Source organism: Scleropages formosus, chromosome 6 (assembly GCF_900964775.1).
Source record: "Scleropages formosus chromosome 6, fSclFor1.1, whole genome shotgun sequence".
NCBI classification, from domain to species: Eukaryota; Metazoa; Chordata; class Actinopteri; order Osteoglossiformes; family Osteoglossidae; genus Scleropages; species Scleropages formosus.
In genome coordinates, this window is record NC_041811.1 from 6,269,916 (window position 1) to 6,293,459 (window position 23,544).

At 42.8% G+C, this 23,544-nt stretch overlaps 1 protein-coding gene across 4 annotated transcripts in view; it reads left to right on the top strand.

Annotated features, from left to right (window-relative positions):
- The window catches only part of LOC114910733 (protein SCAI), a 35,546-nt gene extending 15,045 nt beyond the window's left edge, over positions 1–20,501 (top strand). For 2 of the 4 annotated variants that reach the window (XM_029253045.1, XM_029253044.1), the window contains exons 3-15: positions 3,245–3,340; positions 4,414–4,500; positions 5,022–5,120; positions 5,330–5,426; positions 5,874–5,972; positions 7,673–7,825; positions 7,970–8,071; positions 8,172–8,279; positions 11,785–11,863; positions 13,006–13,105; positions 14,432–14,513; positions 15,117–15,189; positions 16,600–17,131. In XM_029253045.1, coding sequence (XP_029108878.1) covers positions 3,245–3,340; positions 4,414–4,500; positions 5,022–5,120; positions 5,330–5,426; positions 5,874–5,972; positions 7,673–7,825; positions 7,970–8,071; positions 8,172–8,279; positions 11,785–11,863; positions 13,006–13,105; positions 14,432–14,513; positions 15,117–15,189; positions 16,600–16,904 — 1,480 coding nt within the window. In that variant the 3' untranslated portion in view covers positions 16,905–17,131. Of the gene's footprint in view, positions 1–3,244; positions 3,341–4,413; positions 4,501–5,021; positions 5,121–5,329; positions 5,427–5,873; positions 5,973–7,672; positions 7,826–7,969; positions 8,072–8,171; positions 8,280–11,784; positions 11,864–13,005; positions 13,106–14,431; positions 14,514–15,116; positions 15,190–16,599; positions 17,132–19,716; positions 19,825–20,303 lie in introns of those variants that run through there. The other 2 variants (XM_029253047.1, XM_029253046.1) reach the window with 2 other exon arrangements.
- The last annotated feature ends 3,043 nt before the right edge of the window (positions 20,502–23,544 follow it).

Below are 23,544 nucleotides of genomic sequence, written 5' to 3' on the forward strand. Positions count from 1 at the left end.
AGACCCTTTTTGAATGCTGGGAGGGATTCAGCTGCTCTGAGGGTTAGCAGGAGCTCATTCCACTAAACCATATGTTGAAACAATCAGGTATGATCATCAACATGAACTACAGGTGGTGACTAATAGGCTGCAGTGGGTGGCCCTACAAGGCCTTTGTGTGCCTATGGCTACACGTCTGTATGTGTGGCCACAGTAGCGCTGCCTACCCAGGTTGGGTTACCAATCCTGTGAAAGACACCTTCTACAAGGTGAAGGCTAAACTGGAGCAGCGGGCGTGTGCAGCTACCATATTAGCCTGCCCTCCAGCCCTCTTGCTGCGATGCACCCTGGCAAAGCCTCAGTGAAAGCAGTATTTGTGAAAGGAGCCTTTATTTTAAAAGGGGGGAGAAAAAAAAAGGTTAAAAAAAATTGCAAGTGTGTCATTCCTCTGGTCTTCGTCATTCTTGTGGTTTTTTTTTTTTTTTTTTTTTTTTTTTTTTGCGGTCTCCGGATGGATCGCCATGGCAACACTTTGACGATAACAACGGGGCCTGAAGCCCTGTTGAAGGAGGAAAAAAAAGAATAGGTTTTTTTAAAAAGGGAGAAGAAGCCAGCCGTGTTGCACTGCCATTCCGATGGGCATGCGCGATGTGTCGGATCCCATCTCATCATCGCCCCGTGACTCACGGCGGACAGCCGCTTTCGCCCAGCCGAGCGCTCGCATGCCATGCCAGCGCACATCTCGACCCTTCTTGCTCACGAGTCAGTCACGAAAAATTAAGAAAAAAAAAACTGTTTCCGAGGGCTCCTGTAAGTGCACTTGAGCGATTTGTCGCGCTCTATTTTAGTGGATGTTGGAGCTTCTATCAAGCTAGAGAATAAACTAAACTGCTGCTGACGATGGATCTGCATCCATGAATTTCTGATGGGTGGTAAACCTCAGGCTTGGCTTTTTTTTTTTTTTTTTTTTTTTTTTTTTTTTTTTTTTTTTGTGTGTAACATTTTCAGATTTGCTTTTCCTCTGCTTTGAACGTTCAGTGGTGACGTCACATCACTTTTTCATTACTGCACAGCCTTTTCCAGCTTCACAGGACCCCAGTTTGCAAGAATTTAGCTCAAGTTCTGTTTAAAAGCTGCAGTTTCCTCTAGGGTCAATAAAAGTATCTTTCTGTCCGTTGGTCTGTCTGTCTGCACAATTACAAGATATCATGGTCTTTCTTGACATGGAGGAACGTAAAGTCTGAGTCCATCTGCTGTAAACTAGTTTATTCGTTGAACAAGTCTGGTCAGGAAATGAGGTTGTGTGTGTGTGTATGTTTTCCCAGAGATATAGGGCACTTGTGTCTCACTTGGCTTTCTCTCTTCCTTCCAGTTTGTCCCATGGGGTGTTGCTCTGGCTGTACCAGGTGGACTTGCGCTTGTCACTGGTGCTGTGTGAAGAGTGCGAGCCAAATGTTCACTACATCAGCCTCGCTTAACAGAGAAATTTGTTTATTCAAAAATTAAACATTAAAATATTCCATGGCCGGTTATATGTAAAGTTTTTGTTAATTCCGTTTTTCTCATGTTTGTCTTTTTCTCTGTTAAGGAATAGATCATCCGCAGCAAGCTTTAAACGTTAGTCCAAGAGAACTGTCTTGTTAGCTTGTGCTTTGATAAAAGTGTGTTTGCCCTTAATTATATAAGTGTGTGTGTGTATGTATGTATATCTGTAGTAATTTTGCCATGTTTGGGGTAAAAAATTAGTGTTTCAGTATAGACTCGGGACCACATAATCTTACCGTTTACATTAATAGCAGTTTAGTGCCTAATTTATGGAATTTAATTAATGAGCAGTTCTCAGGACTGCAGTAAACTTGAACACTGGGGTAATGCTCTATTTTTTTTGATACATATTGGAAAGTATTTAAATTTTGATGCATGTACTAAAATGGAGCAGCTTGTAGCATAGTGGTTAGAAGTGCTGCCTCTGGACCTCAGGGTCTTAGGTTTGAATCCCAACTCAGACTGTAGTGCTCTTGAGCAAGGTACTTAACCTAAAATTAGGTGTATAAATGGGCAAATAACTGTAAGTAGCTTAACATTCTAAGTCGCTTTGGAGAAAAGCATCATTTTACTAAATAATTGTGAAATCATGCCATTTCATATCTAAAGAGCATCAGATGGTGTAGTAGTTGAATTGTGATTGAAAGAGCTGGGTTCGAGTCCCTCCTGCTGCTGAGATACCCTTGATTAAAGTACTTACCCTGAGTTTATACTGGAGAAAGGTGCCAGATAAATGAACAACCAGTAATATTTAAACCACTGGAAACCTCCTCTTACTGAAGTAATTAGCTGTAAGAATAGTGACTTTGGTGCCTCTCCTGGGCTCTCACCCTGCACTGTTCTGGTTTGCGCACCCCCCACCCTCCGTTTTGCTATCACTCTCAGCTTCCCTCTTATTACTTTATTTCAGTCTGTCATATATCATATACACTGTAGACTCGATAAATCGCAGCTCTGTACAATGCAGGAATTTGAGTCGGACCCCCTGATTTTTAATCGATTCCTTTCTGCGTGTTTCAAATATGGGTGGTTCCAAAACATTTCTGAAAGCTAAACTGGAGTGTTATGCAATATAGTTACTGGCCAGCAATTCGTACAACACAAACCTACAGTGGGAAATTAAAAAAAAAAAAAAAAAAATGTTGACATTTTTTTTGGGGGGGGGGGGGCCTTTTGAAGGATACCTAGTAGATCTATGTTGTTTTTGTCACTTGTATCGGAAAGCCTTTTATGGCCGCAATCTTTCGGCGTAACTTTGCTCTATTGCTCCAAAGCAGTACAGCTTTAAATTGTTCAGATGTTGGGGTGCTACTTTGCAAATAAGAATTCTTGAATTGCACTTTATTAGTCATTACAAAGTATGTGCACTGTGATGTATCACGTATTTTCCCCTCACACACGTACAGAAGGTTACTTTTACTTACGTTAATCTTCTCTCGGCCGCAAAGTGGAATGAAACTTTTCTTTTCTTTGCCTTCGTCAAAACTGGAGACTTGGTACAATACTGACTCACTTATAACGTGACATGAAAGTTTGCACCCCGCCGTCTGCCTTATATTGGGTTTACAGTGTATTCAAATACCTTTCCCAGTCTTTCTTCTCTTTTTGTCTTTTCCACGGACAACCACTCCTTTCTTTCCAGTTCAGCTCCTCACCGATATTCCCTCCCCAGCACAGACAAATGTTCTAAATATTTCTCTCGCCTCTCACCTTTCCGCAGAGACCTGCCCCAGTATGGACACAAGCAGTGGCAGTCGTACTTCGGCCGCACCTTCGACGTCTACACCAAGCTGTGGAAGTTCCAACAGCAGCACAGGTAGCGTCTCCTCACTCGACAAAACTTCCTTTCCCCCTTCCAACATGCATACACCAGTTATCACAGGTAGTATTAAAATTTTAGAATATTAGCATATTTCAATCCACCTTTAGAGTCTCTTGGGGTGCCCATGACTTGTCAATGGTGAGATTGAGCTCAGCATCGAAAGCTAACCTCCTAATCCCAACCACAGAAAACTAGCTCTAACTCTCTGATCTTAAACTGAACCCTAACCACTGAATGCTAATCTTAATCATAAACCCTAACCCTCTCCACTGAAAGCTAACCTTAATCCCAACCGCTGAAAAACAACCCGCATCTTAACCTTAATCCTCCTTGAAAGGATGTTATGACTTTTATGATTTGAGACGGGGACCAGTTATAAATGCTTGTGTCATAACTCCTTGTATCTGCTTGTGTGTAGATACTGTCTTTGTCACTGTCTTAAATTATATGATAGTGCTGCATATTTTACCTGTATGCTCAAGACATGCCTGTGTCTCTGGATCTCCTTCATCAAACCCTTGTTTCAACCCCCTGTAAATTGTACAGCTGTTAAATGCATGAATGACCATTTTAACATTGCTGTCCCCTCCCACCTAGCACGAGTGAATTTTGCACCTCGTCAAACGGTATTTTTAGGTGGACCTTACGCTACGCTTCGATTTCTCCTACCTCCATGTTAGGTGAAATATTTATTGCAGGGCGTCTTTAGAAGCAATGCCTGGCCTGAGCTCACTGGCTATGAGGTGGGAGTTCAAGCAGAGAAGCAGGACTGGCGCAAGTTTGATGAATTAATGATGGGGAGGAAGGGACTGCCAGCAATGTCCATGTCAGGGGTATATTTAGCCCCGGTGCTCGGCACTGGAAAAGGTCTTTAAGGAGTCGGCGAGGCGTGAAGAAGTTGCTTGGCTCTAAAATTAGCATGGAGAGTGCCGAAGGATCGGAGTGCGGCGGTAGGATAGGAGGGCGACAAAGGGTTCCTAGAGTGGGGTGGTGTTCCTGTGTCTATAGTAGAAAACCTGCCCTGGAGATAAGACCTCTCCGGTAATCCCTCTTTTGTGTGTTAACAGACAGGTGCTGGACAACCGGTACGGCCTGAAGAGATGGCAGATTGGGGAGGTGGCCTCCAAGATTGGCCAGCTCTACTACCATTACTAGTAAGGAAACTCGAACCGGAGCAATTCAAAGTCCAGACCACATTCTCCTGGTGGCGTGCGTGCGTGCGTGCCTTCTCAAGGTCTTCAACCTAGCAGCTACAGCTTTGTGCTCTTATCAGTACAATAGCAGGTGGCATAGTGGTTGAAGAAAAGCACCCAAAACTTGCAGGTCTGAGTACCTGCTATTGATTGACTCCTGCTATTGAACCATTGAGCACAGTGCTTTACTTGAAATACTGTAGTAAATATCCAACAGTGTGAACTCTTGAATATGTTTAGAGTTGCAAGCTACCCAAGTAATTTTCAGGTAGAAGTTTTTAACTGTTTCTAGGCTTCGGACCCATTTATGAGTCTAATGAAAGCTAGTAATCGAACAGAAATTTTCGAGTTCTTTTTGGAGTTAGACAATATTATTTTCAAAGCAGGCCCCAAGTTGAGAACCTCAGCTCCACAGCATGTCAGACATGATAAAAATTGCACTTACATGCGATTGTTTTGTCTTCGCATGCACAACGCTGCAGCCTCCGCACCTCTGAGACCAGTTACCTGAACGAGGCTTTCTCTTTCTACTCGGCCATTCGTCAGAGAAGCTATTACTACCAGGTCAATAAGGAGGACAGGTGAGGGCAGGGTGTGGCCTATCTGTTCCCGTGGAGCCAGGTGCAGAACCAGAAGACATCTGGGATTAGACTGCAGGCCAAAATGTGAACAGCAGTACATATGTCACTCCTGATAGACTGGCCAGCTCAGAAGTTTACTTGAAGATTCTTATCGGTCTGTTATTTGTTGTCCCTCGGGTTTCGCCCACATGACCTCCTCCGTCTCCCAGACCAGAGCTGGTGGTGAAGAAGCTGCGCTACTACGCCCGCTATATTGTCGTCTGTCTGCTACTGAACAAGATGGATCTGGTCAAGGTGCTGGTCAAGGTCAGTGGGGAAATACGCTTCCTGACTTGTCTTGTAGGTGGCGACAATCTAAACCATTTTTTTCCTCAAGATGCTAGGGTGCAAGGCCTTGGCATGAGTGTCATGGCTTTGTGTTTGTGGGGCACAACTTTTGTACCTTTTAGTACATTCTCACACACACATACACACTATGGGCAGTTTTAGAATCCCCAGTTCACCTGAAGCATTTCTTTTGACTGGGAAATTCAGGACTTTCCCATGGAAATACAGGGAGGACATAGGAAGCAGACTGAGCAGGGATTGAACCTACATCCTCTTGCAGCACCCATGTACCTCAACATACCTGAGTCAATTTGATACAAGTTCTATTGATTATAGCATGAAAGTAAACTTGTTCCAAGATACCAATGGGAAGTGATTCTGTACTGTTTTCCTAGCATTTGCGTGTATTTTTCCACGTGTCTGCAGGAGCTCTCAGAAGAGATCGAAGACTATACCCAACGCTTCAACACAGAGGACCAACTGGAGTGGAACCTTGTCCTGCAGGAGGTGGCAGCTTTCATTGAGGTCAGTAACAGGCACTGCGTCCACCAATCACTGGTCCTCACTGCATTCTTCAGGCGATAGGCCCTCAGGTCACGAGTCTTGAGTGCCACCTGAATTACAGTAAATATTCTAAAATTTCTTTAGATGTCCCGCTTATCCAAGGTGATTTAGAACTTCCACATAACACTCCTGTGAACAGTCTACTTTTATGAGACCGACGTGTGTTGTTTTGACCTGGGAGCGGCTGTTTCAAGAATGTATCCCTAATCACTGGTTTATTAAGCCATGCTGGAGATTTTTATTTTTAGTACAGGTACTGTGTTAAATATGAATTAATGCCAGAAAAAAATATTTTGCTGAGAATATTTACATTTATTTATTTAGCAGACACTTTTCATCAAAGCTACTTCAAATGAATTCTATGTAGTGTTATCAGCCCACACACCTTAGTCACCATGGTGACTTACACTGCTAGATACACTACTTACACCAGGTCACTCATCCATACGTCACTGGCACACACTTTCTCTACCACTGGCACACACTATGGGTGAACCTGAACAGCATGTCTTTGGACTATGGGAGGAAACCAGAACACTGGGAGAAGCACACGCAGACACAAGGAGAACATACAGACTGAGCGGGGATTGACCCCACATCCTCTCGCACCACCCAGGCACTGTGAGACAGCAGTGCTACTCACTGTGCCACTGTGCTGAAATAATAAAACACAGTATTGACTCAGGCTAACTGGTGTCCTGTCCTAGATGTACCTTCCCTCAGACTTGTGCCCAGTGATTTCAGGATTGATTTCAGTTCACTGCAACCCCACTCAGGACAAATAGTTATTGAAATTGGATGGCTAGACAGATGGATGTCTCAATCTATACATAACTAAGAAAAAACTATTTATTATAAATAATAATCTGGTTAGCAAGGTCCATTCTGGAAGATTAGATTAACTCCAAGAGGTGGATCTTGAAATGGTAGGTTTTGAAGAGGTAAGTCATGAGTTTGTGAGTTTTGAAGGCATAGGTCTTTAAATTTTTAAGAAGTGGTTCTTGACAAGAGTCTTGAAGAGGTGGCTCTTGAAAGCTTCAGGCTGAAGAGCTGAATCTTTAAGAGGTGCATCCTGAATAGGCAAAGAGGTTTTATAACGTGGATTATTAAGAGGTGGGTTCTTTTAAGTAGGTCTTGAGGTAATGGGGTTATGAAGAGCTGGGTGTTGGCGAAGTGGTGGTTTTTGAAGCAGAGGGTCTTAAAGTTGTGGGTGCTTGAGCAGTGGGTTTAGAAGTAATGTGTCTTGGAGAAGTAGATCATGAAAAGGTGGGGTTTTGGAACATTTCTGTAAGTGGTGCTTCTTGAAGAAATGCACGTTAGAACAGTGAGACTTCAGCTGTTAGGTCTTTGAAGAGGTGGTTGAAGTGATGGCTTTTGTGAAGGGCTATTGGAGTGTTGGCTTCTGAAGATTGGGGTCTTGAAAGGCTAGGTCTTGAGTTTGCTTCTGTTTTGCTCCCTATTTGCATTTCTTTTTTCCTGTACATGCATGCATTTTTACATACTTTTTTATATTTGTGCATGGATCATACTTGTTTATACATAGATGTACCATGTTTTTGCACGTGCTGGCCGACCACCTTATAGTCCTATAATATTAATCTGTCTGGATGAGCATTTCTCAGATAAACCATGTAAAAGCAGAGGTGTGTGTGCTTGTGTAGGCCGACCCAGTGATGGTGCTGAACGATGACAATGCCGTGGTGATCACCTCGAACCGGCTGTCTGAGGGGGGTGTGCCTCAGCTGGAGCAGGGCATGGTGGTGGGGCAGCTCACACTTGCGGACGCCCTCATCATCGGCAACTGCAACAACCAGGTACGGACCTGCAGCTGGTACCAGGGTTCGGTAGTAGAGCAGATGACAGTTGTCTGTACAATAGCTGTAAGGTGTATATAGGTGCATTATGGGAGCTAAGGTGGCACTACAGCTAACAGCACCCTCCCCTCTTGCCCCCTACAGGTCAAGTTCAGTGAGCTGACCATCGACATGTTCCGCATGCTGCAGGCTTTGGAACGGGAGCCAGTCAACTTGGCCACACAGATGAATAAGCCGGGGACACTGGTGAGACAGGGTGGCAGTACGCTCACACATCCACACACCCACATGGACACAAACATTCAGAAACTGTCTAACCCCTACTCTTGCTGTCCTTATCATCTAGCAGCAGGAGCCCAGCGAGAAGCCTGCCAAGAGGGAGAATCCACACAAGTACCTTCTGTACAAGCCCACATTCAGCCAACTGTATACCTTCCTGTCTGCTTCCTTCAAGGTCTGCCTCCTTCCCAGCATACACCTTTCTGCCTTGTGTAGGGTGGCATTCAGCCAGGCGAAACCTGGCTGCTGCTGCTTTGAGTTTTTTTTTTTTTTTATGTTGCTTGCACTTACAGTCACGCTCTACAGTCCGTGGTGTTGCACAGAGCTCGTGGGACTCCCCACCTCAGACCAAAGGGTAGCTCAGGAGAGGGTCCAGGGTGTCAACGACAGCTACAGTGCTCCTGGGATATCATAGCGCAGTTGTGCATGTGTCTTTAAGATGTGACCATACACTGATACTGACCACTAATGCAGTACAGTACTATACAGACATTATTGCACCCTGATATCATTCACTAATGCAGTACAATACCATATAGACGTGACCACATCCTGATCGTAGAGTGACGTATAGACATGACCGCACCCTGATATCTTTAAAATTATAGTGCTACAGGGCATAATGTGGACATAATCTCATCCATACCATCAACATAAAGGAACACAGTATGCTAACATGCCTGCATAGCTGAGTTAAATACATCCATACCAGAACTCCAAAAAAGATTGAGGCCTCTCAAGATTGTGTTGCTGAACTGGGACGTAACACACATACACCACGCCACAACCTAAATACAAAGGAGTCCCATTTCACATCAGTTCTCTTGGTGTGACCGAATCGCAACCCAGATACTGGAGTACCACCGCAGAGACTCCTTAGCGGGGAGCCCTAAATATCATTGCGCTTGAAAAACCGGAACACTGTCAGAATGTCCGCATCTAAATGGAAGGCAATAATCCGATTTATTTTAGGGTTATGTAGATGTTTACTTTAGTCATGTTCTTGGTCAAATGCTTCTGGAAGTTACCTTCGCAGGTGATGCCTGATTTTTTTTTTTTTTTTTTTTGGTGTGTGTGCAGTTTTAATGGTGTGCTAGGCTCATTTCACTGGGGCTCTTACATGGGGCTTAAATACATTTGTTAAACAGAATGAAGATGAAAAGAAAAACTTGTCTCAAACATTAACTAATTTGTTAGTAACTATATAGTCATATTTACCATTAAGCTACAATGAAATGAAGCTCCTAATGCAGAAATTCCTCTTTACAGGATAGGTCCACTAAAAATCTTGGCTTTAGCTATAATGTCCTAAAATACTCTTGAAAACAAATTTTATTGAGAATAATAAGTGCAGTTAATGCTACAGTAAATACAAATTTCGAAATAAATTAATACTTTGCCTCCTCATACTCACCTTCAATGCAGATTACTGACTGATTGATCCCACAAACAGCAGTAGGGAACTAGTTCAAGGTTTATTGTCATAAGTACAAGTACCATGCACGAAGTACTATGAAATTCTTGCTTGAGTGCTTCTTCACAGATTATGTATGGACATCACAATGTAGTACTACACATGTAAAAAAAAAAAAACAATGAATAATGCCAATAACAATAAATAGCCAGAATATTTAAAAGTGACAGGGCAAGTGATGTGCTTGGAGGGATCAGTGCAGACTACCTGCTGTAGTAGGTGATCGAGGTATCTGAATTTCATCAGTAATAGTTGTCCGGTTATCTTTCTCCATTATTTATAACACATTGTGGTTGAACACCAGACACAAGCTGTAAACACTGTGGAAGTGAGCTGTCCCACACAAGTCCTCCCACACTCCTATTCTATTTGGCTGCTCTTTATTGCCCTTTAGTGTCCATTCAGCATCCTGCTTGGCAGGTGAAAAACAGGTGGTGTTCACTTTGAACCAAGCAACCAATGTCTACAACTGCTTGTCTCGAGCAAGGTCGTGGCGAGTAGGAACCTTGCCCAACAACACAGGGCACAAGACCGAAGGGGGAGGGGACACACCCTGGATGGGACACCAGCCTGCCGCAAGGCACCCTAAGCAGGGCTCGAATCCAGATCTGCCACACAGCGGGCCCTGGCCAAACAAATTTTACAAAAAATACACACACACATTTTCAGAACTGCTTGTCCTATACGGGGTCACGGGGAACCGGAGCCTACCCGGTAACACAGGGCGTAAGGCCGGAGGGGGAGGGGACACACCCAGGACGGGACGCCAGTCCCTCGCAAGGCACCCCAAGCGGGACTCGAACCCCAGACCCACTGGAGAGCAGGACCGTGGTCCAACCTACTGCGCCACCGCGCCCCCCACTTTACAAAAAATAGATAAGAAAATGTAATTAAAAATAAACTTCAAAAAGTTTGCATCTTGGAACATTTATATCTCGAATTGTTCGTAGTGTGAAGAGCCAGTGTGTTATCAGGAGGGACAAGACTCCAATGGCTTCACAGCTGTCTGCCACACATTCTGTATCCGCCAGCACCACAGCAAATGCGAAAACGCAGCGCTACGCTGTGACTTTTTTTCTTTTTTTTTCCTTTGCAGTCGTCGTCTCGCAGCCAAATGAGATGGTAGCACATTAGTGAAGCGCGAGGAGCGCCGCGAAGAGTAAATGGCTTTCTGCGGCAGGAGCCGGCACATACGGGAGAGATTATGGCGGGCAGAGAGAACAGATTCTCTGCTCCCCCGACTCCCAGAGTATCACTTCCTCTCGGCCCTCATGCCAGGGCCTTGGCTGTTACTATGGTTACATAATCACGGCAAGCTGTTTGAGCACAGTCCAGTACAACACTGCATTTGTTAAATTTAATTTCTTCCCTGTTGTTGCAGCATCTCATGTTTCATACTTACCTAGTGCTGTAAAGTTTGGTGGTAAAAATGCAGTGGGTTTAATTAAATACCATATATACTACACTTACTGATTTATTCACTCATGAAAACAGGCCAAATATTGAAAAGAAGGATAATGAAATAACTCATTCCATTATTTCTATGTGGAAAATTTTCAACAAATGTTGTACAATACCATACAGACATGACCACAACATAATATCCAAGCCCATCCCAAGTTCACGCAAAGATTACTGTGTTGAACCTAATATAATAAGAAAAAGTAATGCACATCAAAAATTAAGCAGTTTTAGTTTTTCATGGTTTGTTCCCACAAAATACAAAAAAAAAAAATATATATATTCCACCCCTTCCACAAAGCTTTTTTGCATCACACAATTCTATGACCGAGAGCTTTTTCAAAGTGTACATTTGCATTAGTGGTAAGAACAGTTGTTTTCTTTTTATTTCATTGTATTTTGTGTTTAACTTGTCTTTCTTCCACTTTAAATTATAAATAGACTGAAAAACCAAAGATTTGTTTGGTTTTTAAATGCAACCTCAGTTTATCGCATTGGTTTGAGTGTTGTGGCCTTGGCCTGATGTGGCACACCCACGTATTTGACAGTCTGGACCTATTAACGATAAAAGCTTTTAATAATCTGACATGAAAAACTGGATATTGAGAGACCTAATAATGCAGGATGAGTGTAAATGTATGCAGTATAGATTCCTCTGTTTGTTTGTGATTGGCCCATGTATGGTCCAAGTTATGCACATATGTGCAATCCACTGTGTGACCAGCTGTTACATGTGTCACGGCAGGAGCTGCCAGCGAATAGCGTGCTGCTGGTTTACCTCTCGGCCACTGGGGTCTTCCCAACTGGACACTCTGATTATGAAGGTATGCTGTCCCATCATCATCATCTAAGTACTGAGAAAAAATAACGGCCATATTCTTAATATTTATAAATCCTATTCACTAGATTTGGTCCCTTTCCATTGTTGTTCCTGTCTGGTGTCTATTGGCTGTCAAAGATGCTTATTGGAGAATGCAGTGAAACATTCACTGGGACTACCGCCTTTTGCCACCAGAGGCAGCACTGATCCAGGTGCAGACGGAGGCAACGAGTCCCACACTTAATCTTCTGAGGGACCAATCATTAGGCTCGGCCCTTGGGCAAGATGAATCAGCCTAATTCTGCCGCTTCACGTAGCAGGAAAAGAAGTCATCCTCCCTTTACCTGCTCTTTCGCCCGCATCAAATCCCCCAGCAGCGCTCTCCGTCAAGATGGTTTAGCGCTCAGCTTTAATCGCTGCGGTGCTGTAGACGAACGGGGTAGAAATTTCACCCTTCCCACTACCCACATTACCTCGCTCCTTAAAAATCAATACCTCCCCCCTGCTAACGCTAGATAAACAGCTCTGTGGCTCAACTCCCATTGATCTGGTCTGATGCGTAAAGGTCCATTGATTTTTTTTTTTTTTTTTTTTTTAATTTTTTTTTTTTTTTTTCCCCTCCTCCCCTCTTTCTTTTATGAAATAATGAGGTTCTGGACTCCAGAAGGGGAGAAGGAGGTCCAAGCTGTTGCCCGGCTGAGTCTATCCTGGCTCTAGCCTGCTTCCAGTGTTAATCCAGACAGAGTTGATACTGTCTGCTGGCGGCATGGAGAGCTCAGAAACAACTCCATCACTTTTACTATTTGTATATTTGTGATGGATGTTTTTCCCAAAGGAAACATATTAGTTGCAGTTCCAGTTCTTGTTTGTACTGATTGCGGTTCTCACTTGTTTGTACTGATTGAATCTTTAGATGGATGATCTGGTTCCAAATTTAGTCTTTCACAGGTAAGTGATGATAGCTGTGGAACTGGCCAGGTGTCCACAACCCTGGACATCAGACAAACTGCCCAAGAGGCTCAGTCTCCCATTAACCTCCTTCAACATCCAACATATTTTGAGGAATCCGTATTCCAGATTTTTTAAAATGAATTTGTGACGCTTGTTTATTGTAGAGCAGTTAATAAGTCAGAATGTTATCTGCAGGTCCTTATGACTTTGGAGGTGTGCTGACCAACAGCAACCGTGATGTGGTGAACGGAGAAACGGTGCAGAAGAGGAACCAGGCGCAGAAAGAGATGCACTGGTGAGTCGGGCTGGAACAAGAACCCACAGGGAGCCAGTTTCAGCCACACAGAATTAGCTTCAAGCGCAATGCATCAGCCGCAAGCAGGAATAATATACCAGCTTCAGTAGTAATACGCCAAATTCAGCAGCAATACACCACCATTCACTTGATGTTCACCAGCCTCAGCCACAAAGCTGTCTCTTCAGCCATAATAACCAGCTTCAGTACTAATGCACCAAATTCAGTAACAATTCTCCACCCTTCAACTGCAGTACACCAGCTGCAATCACAACACTGCACTTTCAGACATAATAACCAGCTTCAGCAATAAAACTGTCCTTTGAAGCTGCTATACAGTAGCAGCAAGAGTACATTAGCTTTGGCAGTAGAACGTTATAATAGCAGTATTCCAGGTTCAGTCATGCAAGAGTTTGCAGTTGCAGTATGTCAGCTTTTGCCCTAGAATACCAACTTCTGCTGCAGAATGCCAGCTTAAGCAGTTATATACCACTCTTCAACTGCAGTAAACCAACTTCATTCTCAAGATTGCCCTGTCAGCTATAATAACCAGCTTCAGCAATAACAAAAAGCACCCTTCAACTGTAGTACACCAGCTTCAGCTACAATATTACATCAGCAATAATAATGAGTTTCAGCAGTAAAATGCCAGCTCTCACAGTAACAACATTTTCACAGTAAAAACAGACTACAGCTGGAATATGCTGTCTTCAGCAGCAGATCACAAGCTTCACCAGGTATGCACCAATTTTAGGACTTAATACACCATTTGGCAAAAATGCATCATACTATTAACAGCAGTATTCTTGTTTCAGACAGAATATTGCATCTTCAGTCACAATAACCAGCTTCAGCAGAAAGTGTCCTTCAAGTGCAGCGTACCATCTCAGCAGCAATACACCACACTAACAGCAGTATTCCAGCTTCAGCCAGAATATTACATTTTCATCTGTAATAACAGCAGTAATACACTGTCCTTCAACTCTAGTGCACAGCAATAGCAACTTCTTCCATAATACATAAGTTCTGACGGTAATACATCAGCATTTACCTACTCAGTACTCGAGCACAAAGCCCTACCATCTACAGTCATTAATATGCCAACCTTTAGTAGCTGTTCAGAACCTCAGCCAAAGTACACCAAGTTCAGACGCATGGCTCAGTAATATAACATGAGCCACAAGACTGCACATCTGGCCCAGTATTTTGCATTTGAATGAAAGTGGAAATTATAGTGCTCTGTGTTATGACTATAGTGCTGTGTGTTAGGATCCAGAAGTCTCAGTACTGACCTGTCACCCTCTGTCCCCCATATCCATGTCTTAGTCTTCACCCCGGGGACCTGTTCCCCTTCACCAGGAAACCCCTGTTCATCATTGTGGATTCCTCCAACAGCACGGCCTACAAGGTGAGCAGCACACTACCTTCACACACTCCACCCCCAGTCCTTCAGTCCCCCAATGTCTTTGTTCCACTGCTTGCCCCATGAAATGTGACCTTTTCCAGTGGTTGCGGAGAAGAGAAATTAATAGTTGAACCTCGCTTTTTTTTTTTTTTTTTTTTTTTTTTTTGCGTTCTGGTCAAACATCTGGATTGTATCAGCCTATTTTGATACACCTCCAACTTCTCTATGAAGAGCTTTTTGTGTGCTTCAGTGCCCTCTGATGGCAGACCTTATGTAGACGCCACGTTGTCCACAGCCACTGCTGTTGATACATGTACCAAAATATTTTTTTTTCTATTTATAAATGCTCAGTTAAGAAAACATATTGTATCGTAGACACAGACCAGCTTAAAAATGTGGTTTATTTATTTATTTTTTGTTCTTGATCATGTTGCCAGATGACTTCATTCTATGTTTGCAAACTGCTGTCTCTCTTTAATTTGCTTTGTTTGTTTTAAAAACAGCATGCAATCTTTTGTTGAGTGCTTCATGTCACTTTGTTGAGAAGAGCACAAAATAGAAATCAAACTGAAATTGACCTCATGCGGGATGCTTTTCTCCCTGTAGAATTTCTCGAACCTCTTTGGACAGCCGGTGGTGTGTCTTCTCTCTCCCACAGTGTATCCCAAGAGCATGCAAGGTTGGTGTGTCATCTGTCATTGACATTGTACTAAACTGTTGTTAGCCCAAATGCCGTGGTTTAGTTACCAGATTTTTGACCAGAAGTTAAGTAAGGCAGCCAATAGACCGTAACATGAATGTCTAAAACCTGAAGCATGTGTGTTTTGAGTAATATTTTCAGTAGTGTTGTTGAAGAAAGACCGTAACTGCAGGTTATTATTGTGTGCAAAGGAGTTTGATTCATATACTTGTTCTGCATTGCGTCCTTTTTGTTTTCCACTTTAGTCCCCGTCAGCTGTGATATCCCCAAAAGTGTCTGATCAGTAGATGTAGTTTAACAATTTTAAGAAATATACTGTATATAAAAAAGTTTGAGCTACATTAAATTTGAAAGTAATTCAGAGTAGCTTAGAATAAAGTATTGTGTCCAGAAACTCATATTTAATACCCATTAGTTCATCCCGTGAACATGTGCAACCTTCCTCATGTTGCTATTGATCACTGAAACTCGGAATCACAAGACACAAGCTGTAAACACTATGCAATTGAGTTGAATTAAGTTTGTCCATCACCATCGGACATTTATTATCTGCATATTTCCCTATTCATATCACTTCACTAGAGAGCTCCTGGAATATGTGTGGTATGGCATTGGCTATATCCACACCAAAGAAGCAGTGCTTTGTATCTAAGCAATCTGTCAGCTGCTGTGTGCATTGGAGAAAAGTGTCTGCTAAAAGCATAAATGACCCAGGAAGGGTGGACAGCCTCTGGACCCCAGAGGTTTCTTTATCCCTCCCTTGCCTTTCAGTTGGGGGTTTTTGTTCCTTTCCTTTGTGGCCAGTACTTAAAGTTTTAATAATTGATATTGTAGTAATTTAATGTATAGCCAACCTTTTATTTGTATTATGCCTCTGATCCTTTGTGCAGTGCTCCATGTCACTGTGTAAATAAATAAATGAAATTGAACTGGACTGAATAAATCCTAATGTATGTGAATTAATTCTGATCTCATACTCCTATTCTGTTTTGGTGCGTTTTGCTGCCATCTATTGATGTGGTAGTTAAACACAGGTCATGTCATGGCCACTAAAAAGAGAAATTAGAGAAGTAGAAGTGTAAGGAATGCAAGTAAAAATAAACTGGGAAATATTTGTATCTCTGAATTTTTATGTGGAAGAGCCGGTGTGCAATTTGTTGTCTCACAATTCCACTTTTGCCATGGAAACAGTGCCTACTGGATAATAGTATTGACCTACCTGTCGTGCACCTGTGCACACAAGGCTCACAAGTGTTTCTTTTGCTGATAAAGTTGTTTTCCTCATCCTGCCACTCTGTGTCCCTCACTTTGCTGCTTTGTCCACATCATGGCATGTGTTCGATGTAAAGTTCCTATGTGTCATTCTGCTCTCCCCCCGTTTCCCCCCAGACCAGTCGCAGCGTGGCAGCCTGTTCACACTCTTCTTGTACAGCCCACTGATGGCCTTCTTGTACGTGTGTGGCCTGAGCAGCTTGCGGCAGGGCATGTGGGAGAAAGGCCAGGAGCTCCTGCGCAAGGCATATCGCGACATCGGCCAGATGCTCACCCGCTCACGTGCCATAGGTAATGGGGGGGTTGGCCGTCACAGGTCTAACGGGGCCACACTGTCTAAAGGGTTACACATTGCCTTTCACTTCGTTTTACCCAGGCGGTTATATATGATTAAATCACAATTAAGTAACTTAACACTGTAAGTCGCAACGCACCCTGCAGTTTTTCAGGTCATGATGTTCTCAGCTTTTCTTCATGTCAATTTCTTTTATTTTCCTTTAACAGCTCATACGGAGAACCATAATTAGAGCAGCCTTAAAAAAAAAAAAAAAACCTGTAGTATCTTCCAAGATATAAATAAAATCAGGGTATTGTAACAAGAGATTTTGTAGTAACAGACAAAAGAGGGTTTGTTTACTGTTTACAATCTTCGTAAGATCTGTCCCTACCTCACAATTGACTCTGCCCAGCTACTTGTCCAGGCCATGGTGACTTCCCATCTGGACTACTCCAACTCTCTCCTGGTTGGCCTTCCTGCTACTGCCATCAAACCTCTGCAGGTGATACAGAATGCTGCTGCACGAGTTGTGTTTGATTTTCCAAAGTGTTCCCACGTATCTCCTCTTCTCATTTCTCTGCACTGGCTTCCTATAGCTGCCCAAATCAAATTCAAGACCCTGGTTATTGTCTACAAATGCCTCAATAGAACCACTCCCAGCTATTTACAAGTCTTGATCAACTGCTACACCCCAACTAGACCCCTTCCGTCGTCTACTTCTGCTCACTTGGTGGTTCCGCACACGAAAGGTAAAGCACGGAGGTTCTCGGTTCTGGCTCCGTTGTGGTGGAACGACCTTCTCCTCTCACTCAGAACTGCGGAAACTCTGTCTACATTCAAGCTTGCTTGTGTATCTTAAAAAAAAAAAAATACAGTAGGAGGGTATCAGGATTTGTCTATCCTGTGTTTCATGCACCTACTTGGTTGATGAACTTTGGTGCAGTAAGTGGTAGGCAAATTAGGTTTACTTGAGTGACATGTCTGCAGCTGTGTCTCTCTCTTTTAGTATAATGCATAAATTTGTACTTTTGCTGAGATGTATGCCGCTTTGGACAAAAGCGTCTGCTAATGAATAAATGTAAACTGAGACAGTCATGATCTGATTACTGTGAAATTTACATTTTTATATTCATTTAGCAGATGCTTTTCTCCACAGTCATGATCTGATTACTGTGAAATTTACATTTTTATATTCATTTAGCAGATGCTTTTCTCCAAAGCGATGTACATCTCATAGAAAATAGTTTGTGCATTACATTAGGAGAAAGAGACATAGCTGCAGACATGTGATTCTTAAGTACAGTTAGTTTCTTTCCACTATATGCACCAATGTTCATCGCACCAGCAGCTGCATAAAACTCAGAATATCGACGATTCCTGATCACCTTCCTACTTTCTTTTTTTTTTTACTTTGAGATACATAAAAATGTACGTGCATTACAGGAGTAGCTGTGTAAAGGCTTATCTGGGCATGCTCATAAATTTATGGTGGATGAACATTTACACCTTATATGAGCTTACAAGATCATGGGCGAAGTGAGTCTGGAAGAGGGGAGTTTTCAGACTCTTTTTAAATGTGGAAAGAGTTTCAGCAGTTCTGAGTGAGAGGGGGAGGTCATTTCACCACAATGGAGCCAGAACCAAGAACCTCTGTGGTTTACTTTTCATACATGGGACCACCAAGCAGGCAGATGTAGAAGAGCATAGTGGTTTGCTTGGGGTGTGGCAGTTGATCAAGTCTTTTAGACGGCTGGGAGCAGTTCTATTGATGCATTTGTAGGCAATAACCAGGGTCTTAAATTTGATTCGGACAGCTATAGGAAGCCAGTGTAGAGAAACAAGTAGAGGACATATACATGGGAACACTTTGGCAAGTCAAACACAACTTGGTCAGCAGCATTCTGTATCAGCTGTAGGGGTTTGATGGCAGTAGCAGGAAGGCCAGACAAAAGAGAGTTGCAGTAGTCCAGATGGGATGTCACCATGGCCTGGACAAGTAGTTAGGCAAAGTCGGTAGTGAGGTAAGGACAGATCCTGCGGATATTATGCAGGATATATCTGCAGGTCTGGTTGTGCCTTTGGTGTCCTGAGAGAAAGATAGACTTGAGTCAATCATCACTCCCAGATTCTTAGCCAAGGAGGTAGGCCAAAATGAGTGATTTGTCCAGTTTGGTCGAGAGGTTATGACAGGAAGAGAGGCCACTTAGGAGGTGTAGGATCTATGTTTTGGAGAGATTGAGTTGGAGGTGGTGATCAGACATCCATGCAGAAATGTCAGGCAGGCAGCAATGCGCGTGGAAATGTGATGCTCTAGGTGGGGGGGGGGGGGGGAAATCTTGCGTATTTTTTACCCAGAAATGTATTTGAAGTCTTGGTGTGCAGTATACATAGGATAAAGTTTTCCAGAGTTGTTTTCAGGCTATGGTTTGGCCGGAGACGACAGCAAGTCATTTACCACATGAACATCATATTACCGCAGCATGGGGGCAGGTCAGAAACAACACTTTTAGTATCATATTTATAGCGTGATTGTATTCAAACAATCATATAACAATGAACATTTGAAAAATACATTTATAAATTAATATTTATAATTGATATTTACAAAAATAAAAACAAAACATTGTACAGGAAGTACTTTCAGTGGAATATTTGTTAGTGTTACTGAGCCCAATTTAGCTGGCTGACCTTGAAGTAAAACACACATTATGCATTGGTGTTTAGATTTTTACATTGACAAGACTTGAGATCATGGGTGTGCATTGTAACTGAGATTTTACAGTAATTACAATAAGATGCTGGAGAGCAACGTTTCCATCAAGAAGAATGATGAAGTTGAATTTAGACAGCTACACCAAAGCAGTTCTAAGATATTTTGTATCCGTCTTGACCATGTCGGCTCTTTGGTCACTAATGGTATGCAAGGTTTTCTAGTGAGCTCCCTTCTCTCTCCGCAGACCAGGCCTTCCTGCAGTTCTATGGGGATGAGTTCCTGAGGCTGTTGCTCATCCGTTTCGTGTTCTGCTCAGCCACGCTCAGGATGCACAAGCTCTTCCGGGTAACGTAGCTTTGTTGCCATCAACCAACATTGAGACTTCCTGGCTGTGATCCCAGTTTTTCTTTTTTTTTTTTTTTTTTTTTTAATTAGGAAGAATGGAAGAGCACAATTGAGCTTACAGAATAGTTCTGTTTTTCTTAACACAACAGATGCATTTAGGCAGAATGGCTTCATCAGTGTGACTGTGATCCTGCCGAAACGCGACCATCGTGTTCCGAGAAATAAAACTGTTTCGGTGTACGCTTCCTTTTTTCCCCCAGTTTATTTTCCCAAGTAGTTCTGAACACCCAAGCTGCCGACTTGATCTATATACTAAGTTGATTGCATCTTCTGTTCTTTTATTATAAGGTTCTATTGAAAGCTATTTCTCAGTGGAGAAAGTATACTAGGGGTGCTGTGGTTTTATAGGGTTCTGGGCAGAGATGGGGTGTTTCCCATCATGCAGTGTGTGACTTCCCAGGCTGACACTGTTCTTGTCCTCAGCAGGAGTCACGGAGCTTTCCAGAGTCGTACCCACAGCTGCCTAAGCAGGACACAGTGGAGAGCAACCTGCTGCAGAAGCACATTCTGGAGCTGGCAGCCATGTTGGATGTGCAGGGCCTCTTCTATGACGGCACGCTGGACAGCTACTGAGCACTGGTGCTGAGATGCACTCGCATGGGCGCGCGCGCGCACACACACACACACACAAAATGCTGCTCTGCTAAATGTGCGTGCAGATACAGACACATGGGCAATCAGACAAAAACAGAGCAGTTCAACAAAAACCAGTTAACACCCTTACAATCATCAAGCACTTTTTTAAAAAAACAGCAAAAATACAGAGACAACACTGCCTGAAGATGATTGCAAAAGTTTCCTCCTGACATTCGGATATGTATGAATTTAGGATTTCATGTGTGCTATTTGTTGGTCAAAGTGGCTCCGCCCCTTCCTCCATCCCCCTACTGTGATTGGTTGAGTCATGGTTTACCGATTGAGCAGGTAAACTGAATTTGTTGTGTGTGTTCCACTTGGCTGTTTTTACAAGCGCACACACTTGTAGCTGGTCTTTTTTGTTGTTGGGTTTAAAATGTCATTGTCCTGTACATTGCTAAAATTTTTGCCTTTCTCCCAGTAGCTACCCCTGCATGAACAAGTTGTCCTTGCGAAAGTGTGTGGTGGTGGTGGTTTTTTTTACTTTTTTTTTTTTTCTCTTCTTCCCTCCCTGTCAGAGATGGCCGGGGTTTTGGAGGGCCTGGCAAGCACATATTCTCAGTGGCTCACAGAAAGGGTTCGTCTTCCAGGGGTCGATGGACCAATATGTCAGAGGTCATGGGATAGTAAACCTTAGGGGAATCCAGGATTTGGACCGTGAAATGCCCCTGACTGAAGACGTCATACATTCCCAGATCTGAAAATGTGCATGTAGAAGGCTGGGCCCTACAGGGTGCCCAGACATCTGGCTCGGGGGCTCAGCTGAGAACACAGCACGTAATGAACAGTGGTCTTCCATTAGTCCAGTTACCCCCAGGACCTCTTGCCATATCCCTAAGTTTGATTTTTTTTTTTTTTTTTTTTTTTTTTTAAAACCTCATTCCATGTTTGCTGTGCCCAATTTAGGAACAGTGTCCTTATTGGCATTTTGGTGCTTTAAACTAGAAGCTGTTCCATAAACACAGAGCTGAAGGCAAGACCGAGACACACACACACACACACACACACACACACACACACACACACACACACACACACACACACACACACACACACACACACACACACACACACACACACACACACACACACACACACACACACACACACACACACACACACACACACACACAGAGAAGACCGGAAAAGCTGGAGAAAACACCCTTGACCAGGCAGTTCACACCAGAGGCCAGTGAATTGAAGTTGAACCCAGGACTTTGGTGGTGCTAGCCAGGAGCGCTAATTATCACTTAACTCGGTGTAAACATATATAAATATATACACTTACATATGTATATAAATATATAGTTTTTGAAAAATGAGAGGAAAAGATGTATTTGTCTTCAGAATGTTTGGGTTCTTCTTGTAGGAGTCACTGAAAGGCAATGTTCACAGACAGCGCTGTGATTGGACCGTAATGCTGTCTGTGTCTCCGCCTTCGGTTCTGTTAGCCACCTTTGGCCCACCTACATTCCAAGGAAGAGGAATGGAGCATTCCTCTCCTCTTTAATTTGACGAAACTGGACCACTTTTAGATGAACATCAGCTCTGTGTCTGTTCTTGTGACTTTTATTATTTTATTTTACCTGAATAATGATAATAATGGTAATAATGATGATAATAATGCCTTGCACTTTACTGTGTTGAATTATGACCTGATTGTGTTTGTTGTGCTGTTGGTAAAAGGCATGTTTGTAAACCACCCATTCCAATGTCTTTCTCTACCCCAGCCCCAACATCTGGTTGTTTGTTTGACCTTGGACTCTTAGCCTAGTTCACAGTAAGGACAGACCTGGGATTTATGATTGATTCCTCTCTGCACGAGGAAGCTCTTGTGGTGTTTCTGAGAGATTGGTTATATCGCATGACCTGTGGATCCCCCCCCCCCCCCAAGCTCTGTTTATCCATGCACACTGGGAAGCACAAGGGGCAGCACAGCACCTTTGAAGCAGCTGTTCCCTGAGAACCCAAACAGTAATGTTTATTTTGCCATTTAATTTCCTGGCTGTTTTGTTTTTTGAGTTTTTGACTTAAACCAATCTGAAGGAAGGACCCAAACTCAACTCATCACTGCCAGATGAAATGGAGGCTTCCCAGAATGCAGCAACTACAGGAGGATCAGGAGTTGTCCTCAGGTCAGCGAGGTTGACTGTCCTATCATCAGCATTAGCTGCTGAAAGTTCTCCAACAAGATCGTAACATACATGAAGAGAAGAGGAAGAGAAAGTATGAAAGTCATCATCACTTTGTCATGTGTACAGATGAACCGCTATAAACTCTTGAAAAGGACCTTTAACTTAGCTCTGTGTCCCCCTGTATATTTTGCTTTATTCTGTGGTAGCTGTTCTTCCACGTTGTGTTCTGATGAATATGTATCTTACACCTGTTGGGTGTGAATAGCACAGATACCAGATGGTTAAAGAAAGAAGCACAGACATGTACAAATAAATGTTGAGTGTAAGATGCAGGATGATTTGGAATGGATCTGAAACACATGAGCAAAAAAAAAAAAAAATCCCACACATTTCAAGATAATACAAGCATTAACACTTAGCTAAGTGATTGCAAAATGCACATTATAAATGGGTAGTATCCAGATTTTTAACATTAACATATATCTGTTCAAGAAATCATAGCTAATTTTTGGTGAATAAAATCTAGTTTAGCAGAGAATAACTGTATAGACAAGTCAAATGACACATTCAGATCTCCGCTGGAATGTTCTGGGTTATGATGTTTTTGCAAATGTAACTTGTAGGGCCTAATCTAAAGTGTTATATGGTTAGTATGGGTGTTTTTTCTAACGGTTCCTACTGTTGTGGGAGGGATTGATGGAAAGGTGACACAATGGTTAGAATACTCTTTCTTTATAAGTTAAGGGATTCTAGAGTTACTAGTTTAACCGACTTGATTGTCTGTTGGTTTTTATCACCTTTAAAAGTGTTTTGTCCCATTCGTTGCCAAATTATATTTGATGTTGTTGTTCATTATTGAGGGGGGAAAAAAGAAAAATGTGAGCAAACCAAAACAT